This window comes from Ursus maritimus, unplaced genomic scaffold (assembly GCF_017311325.1).
Source record: "Ursus maritimus isolate PB19 unplaced genomic scaffold, ASM1731132v1 scaffold_13, whole genome shotgun sequence".
Classification (NCBI taxonomy): Eukaryota; Metazoa; Chordata; class Mammalia; order Carnivora; family Ursidae; genus Ursus; species Ursus maritimus.
In genome coordinates this window covers 16,426,868-16,446,443 of record NW_024423675.1, presented here as the reverse complement: position 1 = coordinate 16,446,443, position 19,576 = coordinate 16,426,868, and the positions used below count along the sequence as shown (strand labels likewise).

The window sequence follows — 19,576 nt, the reverse complement described above, 5'->3', positions numbered from 1 at the left end:
TTCTCCTATGGCCCTGCACGGTATAGTGTGCCTCTTGGAAACTATTCTGGCCACCAACATGATTCTGCCTAGTCCCAGACCACCATGATGGAATTAATTCAACAGCTGGGCCCATTGACCCCCCCCCCCATCAGCTGAAGGAAGTGGGGCTGGTGAAAATGTGTTGCTGCAGGACTGAATAGTTGCCACCAAACATGTGGGACAGTAAAGCCAATGGCTCCTGAGTTGGAAGAAACCTTCAATGAGGAGCCAAGAGCCCCAGGATTTTTCTTACAAAAGGAGAGAACTGTTGATTGCATGCTTTCTAGGCTGATCACCCTCACAAAGGACTCCTCATATTTCTTGCTTCATTTGTTGTTTCAACAGGAATTTCTTGAATACCTACTATGTGCTAGGCCTTTGCTGTTGTGGGATAGAGTGATGAATGTGGTCCTTGTCCCCAAACTTATAAGGAAGATAGGAAAGTTTTTTTTTTCTTCCAAGTTTTTATTAAAGTTCAAGTTACTTAACATCTAGTGCAGTATTGGTTTCAGGAGTAGAATTTAGTGATTCATACAACGTCCAGCGTTCATCACAAGTGCCCTCCTTAAAGCCTATCACCCATTTAGCATATCCCCCCACCCGCCGCCCTAGTTCGTTCTCTGTAGTTAAGGGTCCTTTATGATTTGCCTCCCTCCATGTTTTTATCTTATTTTTCCTTACAGAAAGACTGGAAAGTTAGCAGTCAGTGGTAACACAGTGTAATGAATTGTCAACATAGGAGACCGAGATGCTATGGAAGTCCTAGCAGGGGACCCATCCTCTCACCTAGGGCATTAGAAGAGGCATTCCAGGGACATAGCACATGAGCTGAGGCCAGAAGGACAAACAGAAATTAGACTGGTGAAAGTGGTAGTTGTGGGGTCGGGAGAAAGCTGGGGAAGAGAATTTTGGCTCTACGGAATAGATTAGTGAAGGCTTGGAGGTGAAAGAGAGCATGCTACATTAGAGTGGTGAGCTTAACTGTTGTTCAGGTACCTTGGGGGTTCAGAGCCTTTCCAAAGGTCTTTGGCATGGATAGTTATGGGGATCACTTTCCAGATCTTTAGCTTCTAGATGTGCTTTTTTCTTCAAGATGATGTGCTCAAGAGCAGCCTGCAGTAGAGAGCCTGCCCTTCCCACCTTCAGCTTCAAAATCACTCTCCCACCACTTTTTTTTTTTTTAATATTTCACGTATTTATTTGATAGAGAGAGAGTGAGAAAGCACAAGCAGGGGGAGCGGCAGAGGCAGAGGAAGAAGCAGGCTCTTTGCTGGGCGGGGATCCAGGATCCCTGGGATCACCACCCGAGCTAAAGGCAGATGCTTAACTGACTGAGCCACCCAGGTGCCCTTTCCCACCATTTTTTGAACGAAGTACATTTTATGCTCACCCATCCTGAATATTACTAAGGCACATTGTCAAGAATGGCCTGGGGATAGTGGCAAGCAAAAGAACAGTTCAAAGTATTGATGTCTGCAAAGGCTCTGTCATTCAGCACCGTAAACCATAAAATCATGGCAGGATTTCGTAGATTTTTCCCTGCCTTATACATATTGTTGTTAGGGGTGAGGTAACTGGACTTAATTTGGTTTGTTTTGAACTCAGCAAAATTATAAAAGTGGAGCAACAGGAGTTGTGGAATAATTGTTTGACGAAGTTGCCTATAACATTCCCCAACAACTGTCAGAGAATTCATTGCCTCTAACAGAGGTCTATGAGAACAAAGCAAAAGAACATCAGTAAAAACTACTGAAGGCAATGTTGACTTGCTTTACACAAAATCAAGGTGAGACATGTATCTTACCTATCTATCTCAGGACAAGGGAGGAAATAGGCAGTGACCGCTAATGGTATTGGGTTTCTTTTTGGGGAGATGAAAATGTTCTAAAATTGATTGTGGTGATGATTGCACAACTGTGAATATACCAGAAACCACTAAGGTGTATACTTTAAATAAATGGATTGTATGGCATTTGAATTGTATGACATTATGCCTCAAACAAATGTACATCTATGTTGTGACCACCCCCGAAAAGGAAATACTCTCTTGACTTTCTTCCCCAGCCTCTATAAACTTCTAACTCTGTAGTTAGCTCTTCTCAACTATTTTAATAGATGTAAAAATTTTGTTTCCTCACATCTAAATAACACGCTACTATTGCTGTTTTTTGATTTTTCAGTTTTAGGCATTACCAGTTGACTTTATGGAAGATAAGGTTATTTGCTATCTTTTTCAGCCCCACCTCCCCTTATCCCATCATGTACAAGCACATTTCCCTCACACCTTTCCAATATAGTTGTAATTTTAATTAGATTGTTTTTCAGTATTTTGATTTTTTTTTAAAAGATTTTATTTATTTGACAGAGATAGAGACAGCCAGAGAGAGAGGGAACACAAGCAGGGGGAGTGGGAGAGGAAGAAGCAGGCTCATAGTGTAAGAGCCTGATGTGGGGCTCAATCCCATAACTCCGGGATCATGCCCTGAGCCGAAGGCAGACGCTTAACTGCTGTGCCACCCAGGCGCCCCCAGTATTTTGATTTTTTAAAAAATTATATACGTACTATTCATAGTTAGACCAAATAGTTTGCTGTAGTTACTTTTCTTTATTACATAGTATTTTGATTTTCATGTAGTTAATAATTGCATTCTTAAAAAATTGAGATAATTGTACATTCATATATACCTGTAAGAAATAATACAGAGGAATGCCTTCTATATATTGCCCAGTTTCCCTCAATGGTAACATTTAACAAAACGGTAGTGTATTACCATGACTAGGATATTTATACTGATATGATTCGTTCCGATTTCCCCAGTTTTACTTGTTTATTTGTACCCAGTTTTATATATGTGTGTGTGTATGTATAGTAAGTTCTATACAGTCTTGTTACCTGTGTAGGTCCGTGCGTCCACTACCATAGTCAATATTCTGAACATTTCCAACTCTACAAAGATGTTTTGCGTTGCTCTTCTTTTGTAACCACACCTTTCCTCCCTTTCATCCTATGCCTAACCTTGGCAACCACTAATCTGTTCTCCATTTCTAAAATTATGTCCTTTTAAGAATGTTATATAAATGGAAGCATCTTGTATGGAACCATTTAGGATTGGCTTTTGTGTGTTCATCATATTCCATGGAGAGTGACCTAGGTGGTTGTATGTGTCAGTAGTTTGTTCCTTTATATTGCTGACTGGTATTCCTTGGTGTAGATGGACCATTGTGTGTTTAACCGTTTACCTGTTGAAGGACATCTGGGTTATTTCCTGTTTGGGGCTATCTTGAATAAAACTGCTATAAACGTAAACATTAGTATACAGGTTTTGTGTGGAAGTAAAACTTTTCATTTCTCTAGAATAAATGTCCAAGAATGCAATGGCTGGGTTGTATGATAGTTTCATGTTTAGTTTTAAAATGCACTGCCTGGCTTTTCCAGAGTGCCTGCAACATTTTATACCCTCAGCAGCAATATATGAGTCATCTAGTTTTTCAGCATTCTCCCCAGCATTTGACGTTGTCATTGTTTTTTATTTTAGCCATAAGAATACGTGTGTAGTTGCTATCTCATTGTGGTTTTAATTTGCATTTGCCTAATTGACATCTTCTCATGTGCTTTTTTGCTATCTGTGTATCTTTTTTTTTTTTTAAGTTTTTATTTAAATTCCAGTTAGTTAACCTACAGTGTTATATTAGTTTCAGGTGTGCAATATAGTGATTCAGTGCTGATTACAACAAGTGTACTCCTTAATCTCCATCACCTGTTTAACTCATTCTTCCCCTGCCCCCTTACCCACCTCCCCTCTGGTAACTGTCAGTTTGTTTTTGTTTCTTGGTTTGCCTCTCCTCTCTTCCCCCTCCTTTCCCCCCATCCCCCTGGCTTTTCTCTCCCTTCTCTTGTTTTTTTTTTGTTCTTAAATTCCACATAAGAGTGAAGTCATATGGTATTTGTGTTTCTCTGACTGACTTATTTCACTCAGCCTAATACTGTCTATCTGTGTCGTTGCAGATGGCAAGATTTCATTTTTTATGGCTGAGTAATATTCTCTTGTATATATATATCTCACATCTTTTTATTTATTTATTTATTTTTTATTTTTATTTTTTTGGTTTTTTTATATCACATTTTTATACATTCATCAGGTGATGGACACTTGGGCTGTTCCATAGTTTGGCTGCTGTAGCTAATGCTGCTATAAACATTGAGGTGCATGTATCCCTTTGAATTAGTATTTTTGTATTCTTTGAGTAATTTCGCTGTCCATATATCTTTCTATGTCAAATATCGTTTCATGTCATTTGCCCATTTTTTAATTGGATTTCCTTTAACTCTTGAGATGTGAGAGTTCTTTATATACTGAAGATATAGGTCCTTTATCAGGTATATGATGTGCGAATATTTTCTCCTAATCTCTAGTTTGCCATTTTAATTCTTTACAGTATCTTTCATATGAAGGTTTTCAATTTTGCTGAAGGCCAATATATCAGTTTTTCCTTTTACGGTTTATGCTTTTGGTATCAAGTTTAAGAACTCTGCCTGACTCTAGATCTTGAAGATTTTTTCAGATCTTTTTTCTAAATTTTTATTATTATGTATTTTACATCTAAATCTGTGATCTATTTTGAGCTAATATTTGTGTAAGATGGGATGTATAAGTTGAGGTTCTTTTTTTTTTTTTTTTTGCTCATCAAGTCCAATTACTCGAGCACTGTTTGTTGAAAGACTATCCTCCTGCATGAAATTGGTTTTGCATCTTCCTCAAAAATCTGTGGGGCATATTCATATGGACTTTTCCCTGGGTTCTTAATTCTGTTTCACAGATCTATGTGGCTGTCCTTTTGCCAATACCACACCGTCATAGTAAGCCTTAATATCTGGTTGAGTAATTCCTCCCACTTTATTTTCCTATGTCAGGATTGTGTTAGCTATTCTGGTTTCCTTGCCAGAAATTTACAGATAGAATAAATTTATTTATAGTATAAACTTGACTATGACAAAAAAAACCTTGCTGAAATATTTACTGAGATTATATTAAATGTATAGATCAGTTTGAGAATTGATATCTTTACTATAAACACAGTATGTCTCCTCATTTATTTAGGTCTTTGATTTCTTTTTGTAAATGAAATTTTACATCTTGTACTGCTCACCATAAGATCTTGTTCGTGTTTTAAGTGTATACGTATAGCCAAGTTTCATTTTCTTTGGAGCAATACTAAATGGTATTATGTTTTTAATTTCGGTTTCTGCATGTTTACTGATAGTATGTAGAAATTAGATTCCTTTTTTGTGTGTTGATCATGTATTCTTGTGACCTTGCTGAAGTCACTTATTAGTTCTGGAAGTTTTTTTGTAGATTCCTTAGGGTTTTCTATGTAGACAATCATGTCATCTGCAAGTAGAGATAATTTTATCTTTTCCTTTCCAATCTGTATGTCTTTGTTTCTTGTCTTATTGCAGCTTAAACTTTTTTTATTATTTATTTAAAAAAATTTTTTAAAGATTTTATTTATATGTTTGAGAGCAAGGGTGCGCACACACGTGAGAGAGAGAGGGAGAGAGAGAGTGAGCAAGCATGAGGGGGGGGAGCAGAGGGAGAAGCAGACTGCCAGCTGAGCAGAGAGCCAGGCTCAGGGCTCGATCCCAGGACCCTGGGATCATGACCTCAGCAGAAGCAGGCAGTCAACCAACTGAGCCACCCAGGTGCCCTGCAGCTTAAAATTTTTTAAAAAACTTTTCTAAGTACTTATTATTCATTATGAAACTTTTCCTGAGCTTTGTAAATACCCTCATGGTAAGTATTCACTGTCTTTCATCTTCTTGATTAGTTTTTTTTTTTTTTAAGATTTTATTTTATTATTTGACAGAGATAGAGACAGCCAGTGAGAGGGAACACAAGCAGGGGGAGTGGGAGAGGAAGAAGCAGGCTCATAGTGGAGGAGCCTGATGTGGGGCTCGATCCCATAATGCCGGGATCACACCTGAGCCAAAGGCAGACGCTTAACCGCTGTGCCACCCAGGCGCCCCCATCTTCTTGATTAGTTTTGAAGGAGTCTTTTATGGAGACTTCTGTCCTCTCTAAGCTGGTTTGGGTGATTTCTAGGCCTCCTTCACAGTTGTTGTTTGGAATGACTCCTCACCATCATCCTGGAGATTTCTTTTGCCTATCTCTTGTTTTGGGTTCTTTTTTACATTGATTCTGTGTCTATCTTTGCAGATAGCCATTCTTTCACTTTGGTGGAGCACATTTTCCAGTAGTTAACTGAGAAAGAGTTAATGGGAGGTAAATTTATTGATACTTTGCATTACTTGAATCTTGAGTCTGATTATGTAATCATTAATAATAATTTAGCTGGTAATAAAATTCTAGGCTGGACATTCTTTTCTCTTAGAATTTTGAGTGTTGCTTCATTGTCTTCTAGCTTCCAGTTTTGAAGTTTGGTGCCATTTAGATTCTTCTATTTTTTTAAAGATTTATTTATTAGAGAGAGAGAGTGTTTGCATGGGGTGGGGGGAAGGGCAGAGGAAGAGGGAGAGAGAGTCTTTTTTTTTTTTTAAGATTTTATTTATTTATTTGACAGAGAAAGAGAGAGAGAGGGAGAGAACACAAGCTGGGGGAGTGGCAGGCAGAGGAAGAGGGAGAAGCAGGCTCCTCGCTGAGTAGGGAGCCTGATGCAGGACTTGATCCCAGGACCATTGGGATCATGACCTGAGCCAAAGGCAGACGGTTAACCTACTTACTGAGCCACCCAGGTGCCCAAGGGAGAGAGAGTCTTAGACAGACTCCTCACTGAGCACAGAAAGGGATGTGGGGCTCGATCTCACAACTCAGATCAGGACTGAAGCCGAAACCAAGAGTCAGAAGTTTAACCAGGTGCGCCACCCAGGCACCCACCATTTAGATTCTTGACTCTTCATGAAACCTGTTATGTTTTTTCTCTCCAGAAACTTATTGAACCTACTTTGTATTTAGAGTTCTAAAATTTCAGGATTATAGATCTGGGCTTGGTTTAATTTTATCCATTTGGCTGGGTAATACTGAGACACTATCATCCCGGAAACTCATGTAATGGGAACTCAGGAAAAATTTTCATAAAATACTTCTTTGAAGATTTCACTCCTCTGTTTTCTCTGTTCTCTCCTTTTTGAATTCCTGTTATTTGAATATTGGACCTCTTGGGCTAACCTTTTAATTTTCTTACCTTTTCTCTTGTTTCTCCATTTCTTTGTCTTTTTGTGCTTCTTGGGAGGCTTCCTCAATATTATCTTCTAAATCTTTTGAGTTTGCATGTCTCTATCATAGTATTAATTTCCAGGAGTTTGTTTGTTTTTCACTGTCCTTTAAAAAAAAAATATCCTGTTCTTGTTTGAAGGATGCAGTCAGTATGTTTTCTCTCTGAGAGTATTAAATATAGCTTTTAAAAATTTTTTTTGTTTTTTTTCTTTAATATTTATGGTTCCTTCTCTGCTCTTTTCTTCCTGTTTTTTGTTTGTTTGTTTGTTTGTTGTATTTTGTTCTGTTTTGTATTTTGTCTTCCAAACTAGATGCATTTGTCAAATGTTTGGTGGAATTGGGAAAAGCTATTTGAAAGCCCTGTTTGAATGAATGAGGATTATTCACCATGGGCTTCAGTGTAGGGTGATCTCTTGGGCATTTGCCTTTAGATCCTTCCTGGTATCAATTTCTTTAGGCATTTACTCTCAGGCTGGTTAGATTCCTCAGAGAAAGCTCTAACAATTGTCAGGAGGGTGTTAGCATTCTGGATATCAGGTAGAGGAGAATTCTTTGGCATTTCAGTATTCAGTATGTAAACTTGACTTCATCTCCCTTTTTCAGTGTGATATTCTTGCTTCATTGTGCCTAGCGTCACTTATCTAGAGATTGTTTTCAAGCCTCTTGTGTTCTCTCAGAGTGGGTAGGGGCAGTTATTGGCCTGGAAGTGTTGGGGAGGGTTGGGGATATAAGTGTTTAAATCTACCAGTTCATCCCTACTGTAGGAGATGCAAGATGCTTACCACCGATTCTTGAGTCTTCTGGGATTTTAGTGACTTGAATCATCTTCCTTGGCTTTTTCTATTACTTGTTTAGGATTCACCTTTTTGTTCTGACAAGTCAGACAAAAGCTTTTAACTTGCAAAACTTGTTGCTATTATAATCTCTTTTTTTTCTTTATTGTAATGGGTCTGTCTTTTAAGAAAAAGTATATCTTTATTGTCATTTCAGTGGTGTTTGGGGAAGAAATAGAAGTTGATTCATGTGTTTAAGCTGCCATGTTAAAACAAGTTTCATGATATATTTTTTAATGGAAAACAGTCAATTGAAAAATGCATGGATAGCATAGTCCAAAGTTTTAACATTGATTATCTTTGAGTGGTAGAGTTACAACTATTTTATTCTCCCTATATATGATTATTTGTGTGTGATACATGAATTACTTGGAAAATACAGGAAGTAAAGAATATGATGTCTCCTGTTTGCTTCTGGGGAAGGAAAAGTATCCAGTACATTTTGTTTAGAGACAAGCTGTACATAGAGTCCAGTATCATCTAGGAAGCAGGGTATTTGTTGATCCTAAGTCTAGGATACGTTAACTGTTTTGATCCATGAAATGCTTGATTTTGAAGTACATGGTGCTGTAACCTACATCTTGATGCGTATTTTTTCCCATAAAAAAATAGAAAGAATGTAGGAAAACATATGGGCTTTTCTTTTAATCTTTAGTGTGTGTATCATGCTCACATTTGAGAAATAATAGCATTATTTATCTGCTGTTTTTATGAAACACTCCTTGCACAAATGTTAAGTAACTAACTGGCTGTACAGATACACTGGCTGGCTGTGAATGGGCGGACAGAACTACTCCATGACCTTGTACAACATGTCAGTGACGTCGATGTTGAGGATGCGATGGGGCAGACAGCACTGCATGTGGCCTGCCAGAACGGTCACAAGACGGTAAATTCAGCCATGAGGACTTTAAGTTGCATGTATTTATTTTTGAAAACTTCGAATTCATAAAAAGTTTTTCACTGTGCATAATTGGGAACATGAAGGCTTGTAGCAAAATCTTAAAATATTTTCTGCATCATATGGAATTATGATTAATATATATTCTTTGTGGGTAAAAGGAATAGAAAACAGTGTTTTTAAATCTGTTTAAAGTATTTGGATTTCACATTTATTTCTGATTCATAGAGTTTGATAGCTGAATATATTAAAATTTTAAATGTATGTTCACATGTAATTCTAAGTAATAATGTTCTTATTCTCAATTTTACTATCACATAGCTTATTTATATTTTATTTTTTACCATTAAGCCCCAATTACTTGGATTCGATAGTCAGAAAGTGAGCAATGATGTTGCTAAAATATTTCAGCTTGGATTATCATATTTTTCTGCTGTCTTAGAATATGATGTAAGAGTAGAGTGATGGTTGTTTTCTTTCTTAGATTTCTAAAATCATGCGTTTGTTTTATGTCAGTACTTTCCTGGTTACTCCCATGTACAAACATAACTTTAAATGTTGCTAATAGATTTCTTCATTAGGAGACTGCTGTGTTATATAAAAATTGGTAGTTTAAAATTTAAAATCTGTTTTGTTATAATTCCCTATCCTGGTTACTAACTTTTTAGTTTTTTTTTTCACATTTAATGTTATTGATAATAGAAATTAATTTACTTGTTAACCATAACAATAACAAAAACCAGCTGAAAACAGAATCATCACCAATAACTGCAAAGATACAGAAATTTGTGTGTTTAATATGTTTTTTTTTAAAGATTTTATTTATTTGACAGCACAAGCAGGGGAAGAGGTAGGCAGAGGGAGAGGAAGAAGCAGGCTCCCCGCTGAGGAGGGAGCCTGATGCAATGGGGAGAGCGGGGGTTGGTTCTCGGCTCCATCCCAGGAGCATGGGATCATGACCTGAGCCAAATGCAGGGCTTAACGAACTGAGCCACCCAGGCACCCAGTATGTATTGTTTTGGACACAGTCTCTATGAGTCTTTGTGTTGGGAGAATTCCTACTGGAATCAGGATTTTCATCTCTGCAAACACTTTTTTCCTAATCTGGGTTCAGGATGTAGAAGGCTACATGTTTAGATGCTCTATGTATGACTACAGTTCACAGAGTTTTGCACTTTAAGATAGTGAGGCCAAGAGTAACATTTTCTTATGTTTAATGAGTTGGATAAGAGGAGGGATATAGAATTTTTTTTCTTCCTTGTAATTTCTTCTAAACACTAGTTGTTCATTTTTATTTATTTTTTTGTCTTTCATCATCTGAAAACTAACCCAGTGTTTTCAAGGAGTATTTCCTTCTCATTAGTTTTTACTTTTTGAGAGTCAACACTATTAATTTAAAAAGTATTCTGTGTAAAAAAAAAAATTATCTGAAATGTCCTAATCTTGAATGACCTAGGTTTTTAAACAACTTTTGCATATTAGAGAATGAGTCCTGCTGGTAGTTGTTATAGGACAGAAAACGCACCCACTTTAATATAAACACTTTGCCATAACAGGAGTGGAGTGTCATATACTAAGATCATAAACCTTGCCTGTTGCCCAAGAACTTTTGTACAAAAAACTGGGATTCAGATCAGAAGTGATCTACAAAAGCTAATTTTAGCTCCCTTGAGCCAATGAAGAAACAGTAATTACTAAGAAAATCTTATTTCAAAACATGTGCATTACAGGTTGCATTAAAAATTTAGAATTGCCTTCTGAAGTTATTGAAGAATAGTTAGTATGAGTATAATATATTCCATATGGTTTACAACCTAAAGCAGGTGTGGTGAAGTAAGGGAGAATTCCTCATAGTCAAATGCCTTTGAAGAATTATATTCTCCGAAGATTTGTAAGGGGGCCTGACTTCACTGCAATGATGAGTTTCACAGAGTGAGATTTTGCAGATATAGTGGGGAGGAAGGGTACAAAAAGCCTTGTTGACTTGTGGTTGATTGTATTGGTGAGTGAGATTCCATTCTATTATAGTTGGTCAATTATAGTTATCTGTGAGGATCATGAACAGATAAAGAGTATGTTTAGCATTGACTGTTTATGAATCATTGTATAGATCTTTAATTGGTCTCAATTAAGATAAGAAGGAATCTTGAAAAATTGGTCTTTTAGCCTCCAGGCTGAATTATACCCCTAAAAATCTTTGTTGGTAGTTGTGCTAATATTACCTATGTCTTGTAATTACTTGTATACACATTTCTGGGACATGTTTAAATCTCAGTGGATGAGCATATGATATGATAAATTATTACAGGGTAGGGATTATTGATTTTTTAACTCTTTATATCTTTCCATAAGTTGAACACTGAATCTAAAATGCTTTGTCGGGTATCTTAGTGACTTATTTTAGCAGCAAGTAAAAATGGCGTTTTCGTTGTCTCAAATAGTCAGTTCATGCATAAATTCATTAAAAGGTCTTCAAAACTTGGTTCCATGTAGACATAGAGCAGTGCATATAGGTTTCAAGATTTATTTTTTAAAAAGCTTAAAAGTTTGCATATTGATTATATATGTTTTACAAAATAGAAAACTTTATAAAGGGAGAAAGAAGCCCCATTTAAAAAATATTTTTAAAAGAGGGGCACCTGGGTGACTCAGTCGGTTAAGCATTTGACTTCAGCTCAGGTCATGCTCTCAGGGTCCTGGGATCGAGCCCTGCGTAGTTGGGCTCCCTGCTCAGCAGGGAGTCTGCTTGTGCTGCTCCTTTTACCTCTGCCCCTCCCCTGCTTGTTCTCTCTCTCAAATAAATAAAAAATCTTAAAAAAATATTTTATTTTCAAATTAAAGAGATATGATAAATCCTCTGAAATTTACTTTCTAATCTCACTTTAGGGTAAATCTCAGGAGTGCATGAAAAGATTTTGATCAACTGGCTAAGAGCTCTAAAGCTTTTCGGAATTTGTAATTGAATACTGTTATTTTTGCTTTGATAACAAGAAGTGCTGTTCAGATTTACATTATTTTTTAAAAGACAAAAGATTTAGAAGAAAAATTCAGTTTTGTGATAAATAAGAAATTGAATAATCTTTGCCATGATTTCATATAGATGTGTTGGTTTTGTTAGAGGTAAACCAAGATAAAGGTCTTGTTGAAAGGAAGTGGTTTGGGCTGTTAATGCATTTTGACCATTTTTTGTCCTTGCAGCATAATAGCACTATGAGGTTGGGTTTTTGTTGTTGTTGTTTTGTTTCTTTTTTTTTTTTTTTTTTTTTTTGGGGGTGGGGGGGGGGGGGGGGGGGTTTTTTTTTGAGAGATGTGGGGGAGTGGGGAGGAAGGGACAGAGGGAGAGGGAGGGAGAGAATCTTAAGCAGACTGCATGCCCAGTGTGGAGCCCGACACGGGGCTCCATCTCAGCTCCATCTCACGACCCTGAAATCATGACCTGAGCCAAAATCAAGAGTTGGACGCTTAACCGACTGAGCCACCAATAGGTGCCGTAATAAATAACACTATGATTTTAAACTACTCTGTTCCTATTTAAATATGATCAGATGAAAGAAATGAGCATAACAACTTCTTAGTAATTTAATTTTTTATAACTTTCCTTGGGTCAGCTGTTATTAGCTTTACAATAGCAAAATTATGGTTTGTCTTGGGATATTGATTTTAAAAATCATTTCAGAGTTCCATTATTCAGCTGGCCTATTATACAGTCTTTGGCAAATTTTTCTTCCTCTGTCCTTACCTGCCTCCTCTGGTATATTCTGTTTACTGTTTACATAATTAAGTAAAGTGTGAACACTTTGAAAGACACTTAAGAGCAATAATAGTATTGGTGCCCTTCCTTCCTTCCTTCCTTCCTTCCTTCCTTCCTTCCTTCCTTCCTTCCTTCCTTCCACCATTATTAATGTGTATGATGTGATTCTGCAAGGAAAGTACAGAGAGCACTATCTGGACCCTTAATTCTTTTAGTCTTGTGCTGTAAGCTAGGACCAGTGTGTTACCTGGTTTTTAATCTCATTTTTAGAAAGTGTGGTAAAACCTAATATTATTTTACATGGATATAATTGACTCCAGTTTTTTGGGCAATAAACTAAATCAGTGACTTTATTCTTTGTTATTAGTTTTTTAAGATTTGTTAATGTGTTAAATTGCCACAAATGGTTGATTATTGTTTTCCTAGAATAACTTGGATTTAAAAACCCTAGCGAATTGTCGAATGGTTTAGTCGCAGTTTATATAAATTAGAGTGCACAGCGGGATTAGTTTATGGACTAATTTCACTTCACTCAAAAAAGAAATTTTATTTTTATCAGAATAAACTTTATGTTGCTAAGTTTGTATAGCTAAATGTGAAGCTTCACAAACAACATAAAACAATAGTTGAACCCTGCTTAGAGTAGATTTAAGCTCCTGGAACTTAAAAGTGTTGTTTGATGCTGGTATTGTAGACTGTTTTTGATAGAACTGACTGTGTTTTACTGGAATTGTAGGCTTGGTAAGGAACAGTGCTTATCTACATTCAGTTAGCTCTCTTGATACCTTTTACTCAGCTTTCAAGCTTTTCATCCAGAGAATTACAGGACAGCGATGCAAACTTAATTGAAAGCTTTTGCAAAAACATTCATTGGATTCAGCCTTGAGGCACAAGGTAGATAGACGAACATTTTGGATTGCATTTTTAGATTCAGAGTAATTTTATTTATTCTAATGTTAGAATTCTCCTTTAATCACTTCTGGGAAATGTGAACAAATAATAAATACTTCTATTACTGTGATCTTCAAACACAACTGGATAATGATTTTTATTAGATGTTACATAAGACTTCAAAGTTTTGGTAGGTATAGGTGGACAGGTTTCTATAGAAAAACCTATATAAACCAGTCATTGATTAGTGAGTTGGCCTTTTTTCTTAGTGGATAAGTAATTTGTGCTTTGCTGTCAAGTCATATTGTCAATTATTTTTAATAAAAGATAAAGATGCTGTTTTTGTTGTTTTGTCTTTTAGCAAGTAGAAATACCACAACTCAGATGTTTACTTGTAATTTTAATATTGAATATCTGTTCCTTTTTACTTTGATCAGTGTTATTTAGAGAGTTGACATTGATAAAGTAGTGCTGCCTTGGATTTCTTGCTTTGTAATTTTTCAGTGTATTGGGCACAGGTGGTCTTGGTTAGTCACTACCTTCAATTAAATGACTTTTGAGATTGACCCAAACATTAGCTTTGCACATTAGTTTTCCACTCAAGAATATTGTTTTATCACTTGAAAGGTCACGAAATCTGTTGAAAATGTGTTGTTTCTTCTCAAGGATTTCTTGAAGCCATATGAAAATTCCCTTTTAATGCTTTTCTTTCAAGGATCCTTCCTAGCAGTTTCTTATGCTATAAGGAGGAAGGACACCCCCCCCCCCCTTGTAGATTATCTAGGAAAAGGAGAATAGTTTTTAAATTTTTTTCTTGTTTTTTTGCTGGGGGGAATATTTGACAGTGTCCTACTTTAAAAGTAGAGAGAATATCAGTTTCCTCACAGGATGTGTTAAATTTATTAGCGCAGTGTCCAGGCACATGTTAAGGTTACTCATTATATCATTATGTATTTTAAACAACTATATGATTTTTCTAAATGCATAGTATGTTTTGTTAATGATTTATTTCTGCTTCTGGGACGCCTGGCTGGCTCAGTTGGTAGAGCGTGCAATTCTTGATCTAGCAGTTGTGAGTTCGAGTCCCACATTGGGTGTAGAGATTACTTAAAAAAAAAGTCTTTAAGATAATAATAATAGTAATAATAATAATTTATTTTGCTTCTATATGGATTGCTTGGTTTTAATCGCGTATTAACGTATATTTTCAGTATATATATTGCATTCATCTCTCCTGAGCCTTTTGAATTATGGCTTTTTATCAAATTTTTGTAATAGCTAATGAACATTATTGCTGCTGTCCATCTCATTCTTGTTTTGGACCATGTAGACACAGCCTCTAGGTCAAAACTCAGAAAGGAGAAAGCCATGATCAAAAGGCTCAAATAGGCCTTGTCTTATAAAATAATGACCTAATGCTTATTTTTCTTATTTGAAAGTTGTGCTTGACCACTTGTCTTCAGTCTAAAGGAATTCTATATCTGATAATAAAATTTTTATGTTGCAGTGTTTCTATTCTTCTTGGGATAGAAGTGAATTCAAGTAGTAATACATGAATACTATATCTTAAAATATTTCGCTTTTATCAGAATCTTTGCAATAAACACAATAATCCCTTAAACCACCCTTTTTTGTCCAGTCATGAACACCAGGCAACAATTTTCAACTCTTTTAGTTTTCCTTTTGATATCTATTTCCAAATAATATGCTTCTGTTGCTCTTCCTCAACTTTCAGATATCACTGAATCATTTCTTGTCCTGGTGAGTGAGGATTTAACTCATTTAAATCCTCTTCCCATGCCTTCTCCCCCATTTCTGAAATTAAATTGTAAATTTTGACAGAAAAGATTCGGTGTATGTATATATAGTTAGGTAACTGTTGTTTACTGCTGAGTCAAGTAATGAATTATAATAACACTTTCTGTCAATGGTGACTATTTTTCTTGAAGTTAATAATTGGCTTTGTTCAATTTTCTTTTTATGACTCAGTAATTCTTTCTATGTACTCCTACAGAATATGTTAAGACTATTTTCTACAAAGACAAATTCATTAGATAATATCAGTTCCATTTTTTTAACTTGGGAATTTCTTAGTTTCTCCTGTGTTCAATCCCCAATAATCTAGCTTCTATATCTTCTATATTTTGATGTATTTCTTCATTTATAGCTTCTTGAGAAAAGGTGCATTGGATGTAATTTTTTTTTCAAAATCTTACATAGCTAAGCATATTTTTAATTTAAAACCATATATTGGAATGATAATGTGGTTGGCTATAGAGTTATACATTGGAAGTCATTTACCTTACAATTTTGAAGGCATTTAATGTTTGAAATTCCATTGTTGCTGTTGAGAAGTTTCATGCTAATCCCATTTCTGTTTATCTGGAATTTTCTATCCCCAGTATTATGAAATTTTACTTTGATGTGCCTTGTTCAAAGTCTTTTAATTTATTACATCACTCAGTTGGTGAGCTTTTTCAATCTGGCACTGCATGTCTTTCAGTTACGGAAATTTTTTGGTATTATTTCTTTATTACTTCCCTTTTGTCTCCTACCTCCTCCATTCTCTTTATTCTCGATTTCCACAGTGTCTCCCTGGATTGATCTACTAATTTCTTCCTATTTTCTTTGTCTCTTTGTTTTACTTTCTTTCTTGTGGAGTTTTTCAACACTGTCTTTCTAAACTTCTGTTGAATTTATGGAGTTGCCTGGCTGGCTCTGAGAGAAGCATGCGACTTTTGATCTCTGGGTTCTGAGTTTGAGCCCCATGTTGGGTGTGGAGATTACTTAAATAAATAAATAAAAATAAACTTTAAAAAATGTTTAATCTCCTATTGCATTTTTACTTCTTCCATCATATTTTTGATTTATTGTTGAATATTTTTCTCCCAGCATCTTGTTCTTGTCCTATGGATGTAATCTCTTTTCTGTTTGAGGGTAATATCTTTTCAAAATTTTGTTGTTTTTTCTTACGTTCCCTTTATTATCTTTATTTTTCTGACTTCCTTTTTCTGTTTGTTTTGATTTTGTTTTTCAGGTTAGAGACCTGCTTTTAGTTAGTCAAGTTAGTTGTCCCTTAAATGTTGTGTGTCCATTTGGGTATAGTGGTGAGGCACTAAAATGTTGGCTGGAAGCATTGTGTATGTGGGCTGGGTTTGTTGACTGGCCTCGCAGAGTGCTTTGGTTTCTCAGTCTTGCCACTATTGATATTTTGGGACTGAAGATTCCTAGTTATGGTGGTTGTCTGTAGATTGTAGGATGTTTAGACATATCCCTGACCTCTACTAACTAGCTGCCAATTGCACTCTCCCTTCCCCAGTCATGAAAAAAAAAATCTTCCAGCATTGCCAAATGTCCTGTAGGGGATGACTGGGCTATTTCATGGCACTCTGTAATGCCAGTATTTGTAGGACTTTTCTCTGGTGCCAGTCTGCAGAGAGGAAACTTTCAATCTCCAGCCTTTGAGGTTTAGCCTGGCTACTGGATTTCTGGGAGCCTAGTGGAATGTAGGGGCTGGAAGTTTTCATTTAACTGTGTTCATCATGGCTCCTTATTTCTGCTTTACCTATATATCTTGCCTGTCAGTCTAGAGCCTCCCTATTCACTTTGTTCAGATGATAAACCTCACTATTTTGAGACAGTGTATGGTGAGAGAGTGGCATGGGGAGGAAGGGTCCTCTGGTAAGGTCCAGCTGTTTCTTTTATAGGCTTTTACTACTATTCCTGTTTAGAGCTCTTTGTAACTATGCCTATCTTCCAAGATACCTGGTATTTCCAATTTTTGTATTTTGTATGTGTGTTCTACAGGGAGAATTTGGTGGTTTGTTGGAATCCATGTTTGCAGGCACTTAATCCTTAGCTGCCTTTGAACTGCTAAGTCGGCCTCTATTTCTCCCCTTGCTTGCCACTTTCCCCAAACTTACTGACTTGTCTAGTATGCTGTTGTGTTTTTTCTTTTTCTTCCTTGTGGGTTTATAGTCTTATTATTTTATTGACCTTGTACTAGGTTTTAGAGCAACAATAATGAACATGTCTGTTCAGTCCAGAAGTAATATTAAACAGTGTAATTCCAAAAACTTTTAGGTTTTTACATGTTTTCTTCCTTTTTGCAGGAGAAACCCAAATGAAGATCAGAGGAATAAAACCAGAAGAGATTCTTTTTTTTTTTTTTTTAAGGTTTTCAGGCGAGCCACATTCTATATCTAGTTACTGAATATGTGTTTTTAAGATTTTACATTAACTTGCTTTTTCTTAGTATGACTCAGATAATTGCAGAAGTAGAGCTTAGGAGACAGAGTACGTATGAATCAGACTATCAGAGAAACTGAGTCAGTACTGGTTACTATTAATAGCAAAAGGACTTCTTAGCTTTTTAACATTTTGAGCTTTAATAATTATGTATAATAACTATGTTTGAGTTTAAGAAAGTGATAGTTCTGGTACCTATTTTTTGTTTTTAGAGGCAAAAATTCTGGTTCCTAAATTCAAATATCTAGAGTAGCGCTGTCGACTTTACTAGTCGTATGTGGCTATTTAAACTTAATTATTATAAAATAAAATTAAAAATTAAGTTCCTCAGTTATTCTAGCCATTTTTCAAGTCCTTTGTAGCTACATGTGTCAGAGATTTTCTAGAGCCTTCCCGGGTTAACACAGGCTATATTACATTGATAATTCCACATATATTGCTTCAAGAGAGCTAACCAAAAAGTTGAAGTAGTTCAGCCATCATAATTGTCATGTTCCACTTGTTCTACTTTAAAATTTCAGGTAGTGGCAAGAGCATTCCTTATATCTATTTAAATTGTGATAATTGTGTCTTTGTTTGACTTCTCTGGCTTTACTTTTTAATTGTTTCTTTTCCCTCCAGACAGTGCAGTGCTTGCTAGACAGTGGTGCTGATATTAACAGGCCAAATGTATCTGGAGCCACTCCCTTGTACTTTGCTTGCAGGTAGGATATTTTATATTTTCAGATGCTCTCATTAATGGATTTATTACATTTCCAAACACAAGCATTTCTGTATATTTTCTAAAGTTCTCTTGTTTTCCCACAAATACTGTGCTCACTTAACTGAACAGGGAAAAACATTTTCTATTGTATTGCCAGTGTTTTTATGTTATAGGTGGGAGCTTTTGATTTACTTGATTATTTAAATTTTAGACTAATTACTTTATAAATAATGAAAAAAGATGTCTCTATAATCGAGTAATTTCCATAGTTTTCTTTGTTAAGTACTAGGTCAGTTCTAGAAGGATGAGCCATTAAAGTGTGTCTTGGACCAGAGCCATGTCTTTGCTTTCTTTGAATTTGTAACTTCAAAAAAAAATATCTTTGAATTTGTCTTGTTAGATATTAAATTATGCATTATTTTTGTACTTCTGTCTTGGTTCATTTTCTTGAAGCAAACATTTTGTTTGTTGGTTCATTCATGTAATAAGCAAACATTTAGTTAGCATTCGGTGTGTACCATGTATTACGGCATTAGTGATACAGTAATAAATAAATCTAAGTCCATAAGGAGCTAACAACATAACAATTATACACATACTCTACCCCATACATACCCCACATAAATACATACATACTATGTTCTATAAATGTAGTTTGCAGTTAGAAGCAGTTTACAGTAAACCAGTGTTTCTTATCTTTGGTTTGAATTATATGAAGTGCAATATTTATTTAGGCTCTTAAATGCAGATACGGAGTTCTCCAGAAAGCTCCTCTTTTCTTATCCATTTTTCTGTTATATATCATTTTCCTGGAGGTTTGTTTTAGACTAAAAGACCTACTTTTGTTCTTGCTTAGCTTCTCTTTAGGGTCTCTGATGTTACTTTTATTAGACTGCTTCAAATCATCATTGAACAACCTTGAGTTAGAATACAAGGACTTTTGGATCACTGGACTTCTATATGCTATCTGAATCCAGCCATTTTCTTAAATTATAC

At 35.8% G+C, this 19,576-nt stretch overlaps 1 protein-coding gene across 2 annotated transcripts in view; it reads left to right on the top strand.

The window, feature by feature from the left end:
* HACE1 (HECT domain and ankyrin repeat containing E3 ubiquitin protein ligase 1) overlaps window positions 1-19,576 on the top strand; it is a 100,829-nt gene that overhangs the window by 14,727 nt on the left and 66,526 nt on the right. Inside the window, exons 6-7 of one of the 2 annotated variants that reach the window (XM_040627573.1) lie at window positions 8,844-8,975; window positions 18,499-18,581. In XM_040627573.1, coding sequence (XP_040483507.1) covers window positions 8,844-8,975; window positions 18,499-18,581 — 215 coding nt within the window. Of the gene's footprint in view, window positions 1-7,474; window positions 8,976-18,498; window positions 18,582-19,576 lie in introns of those variants that run through there. The other variant, XM_040627576.1, reaches the window with a different exon arrangement.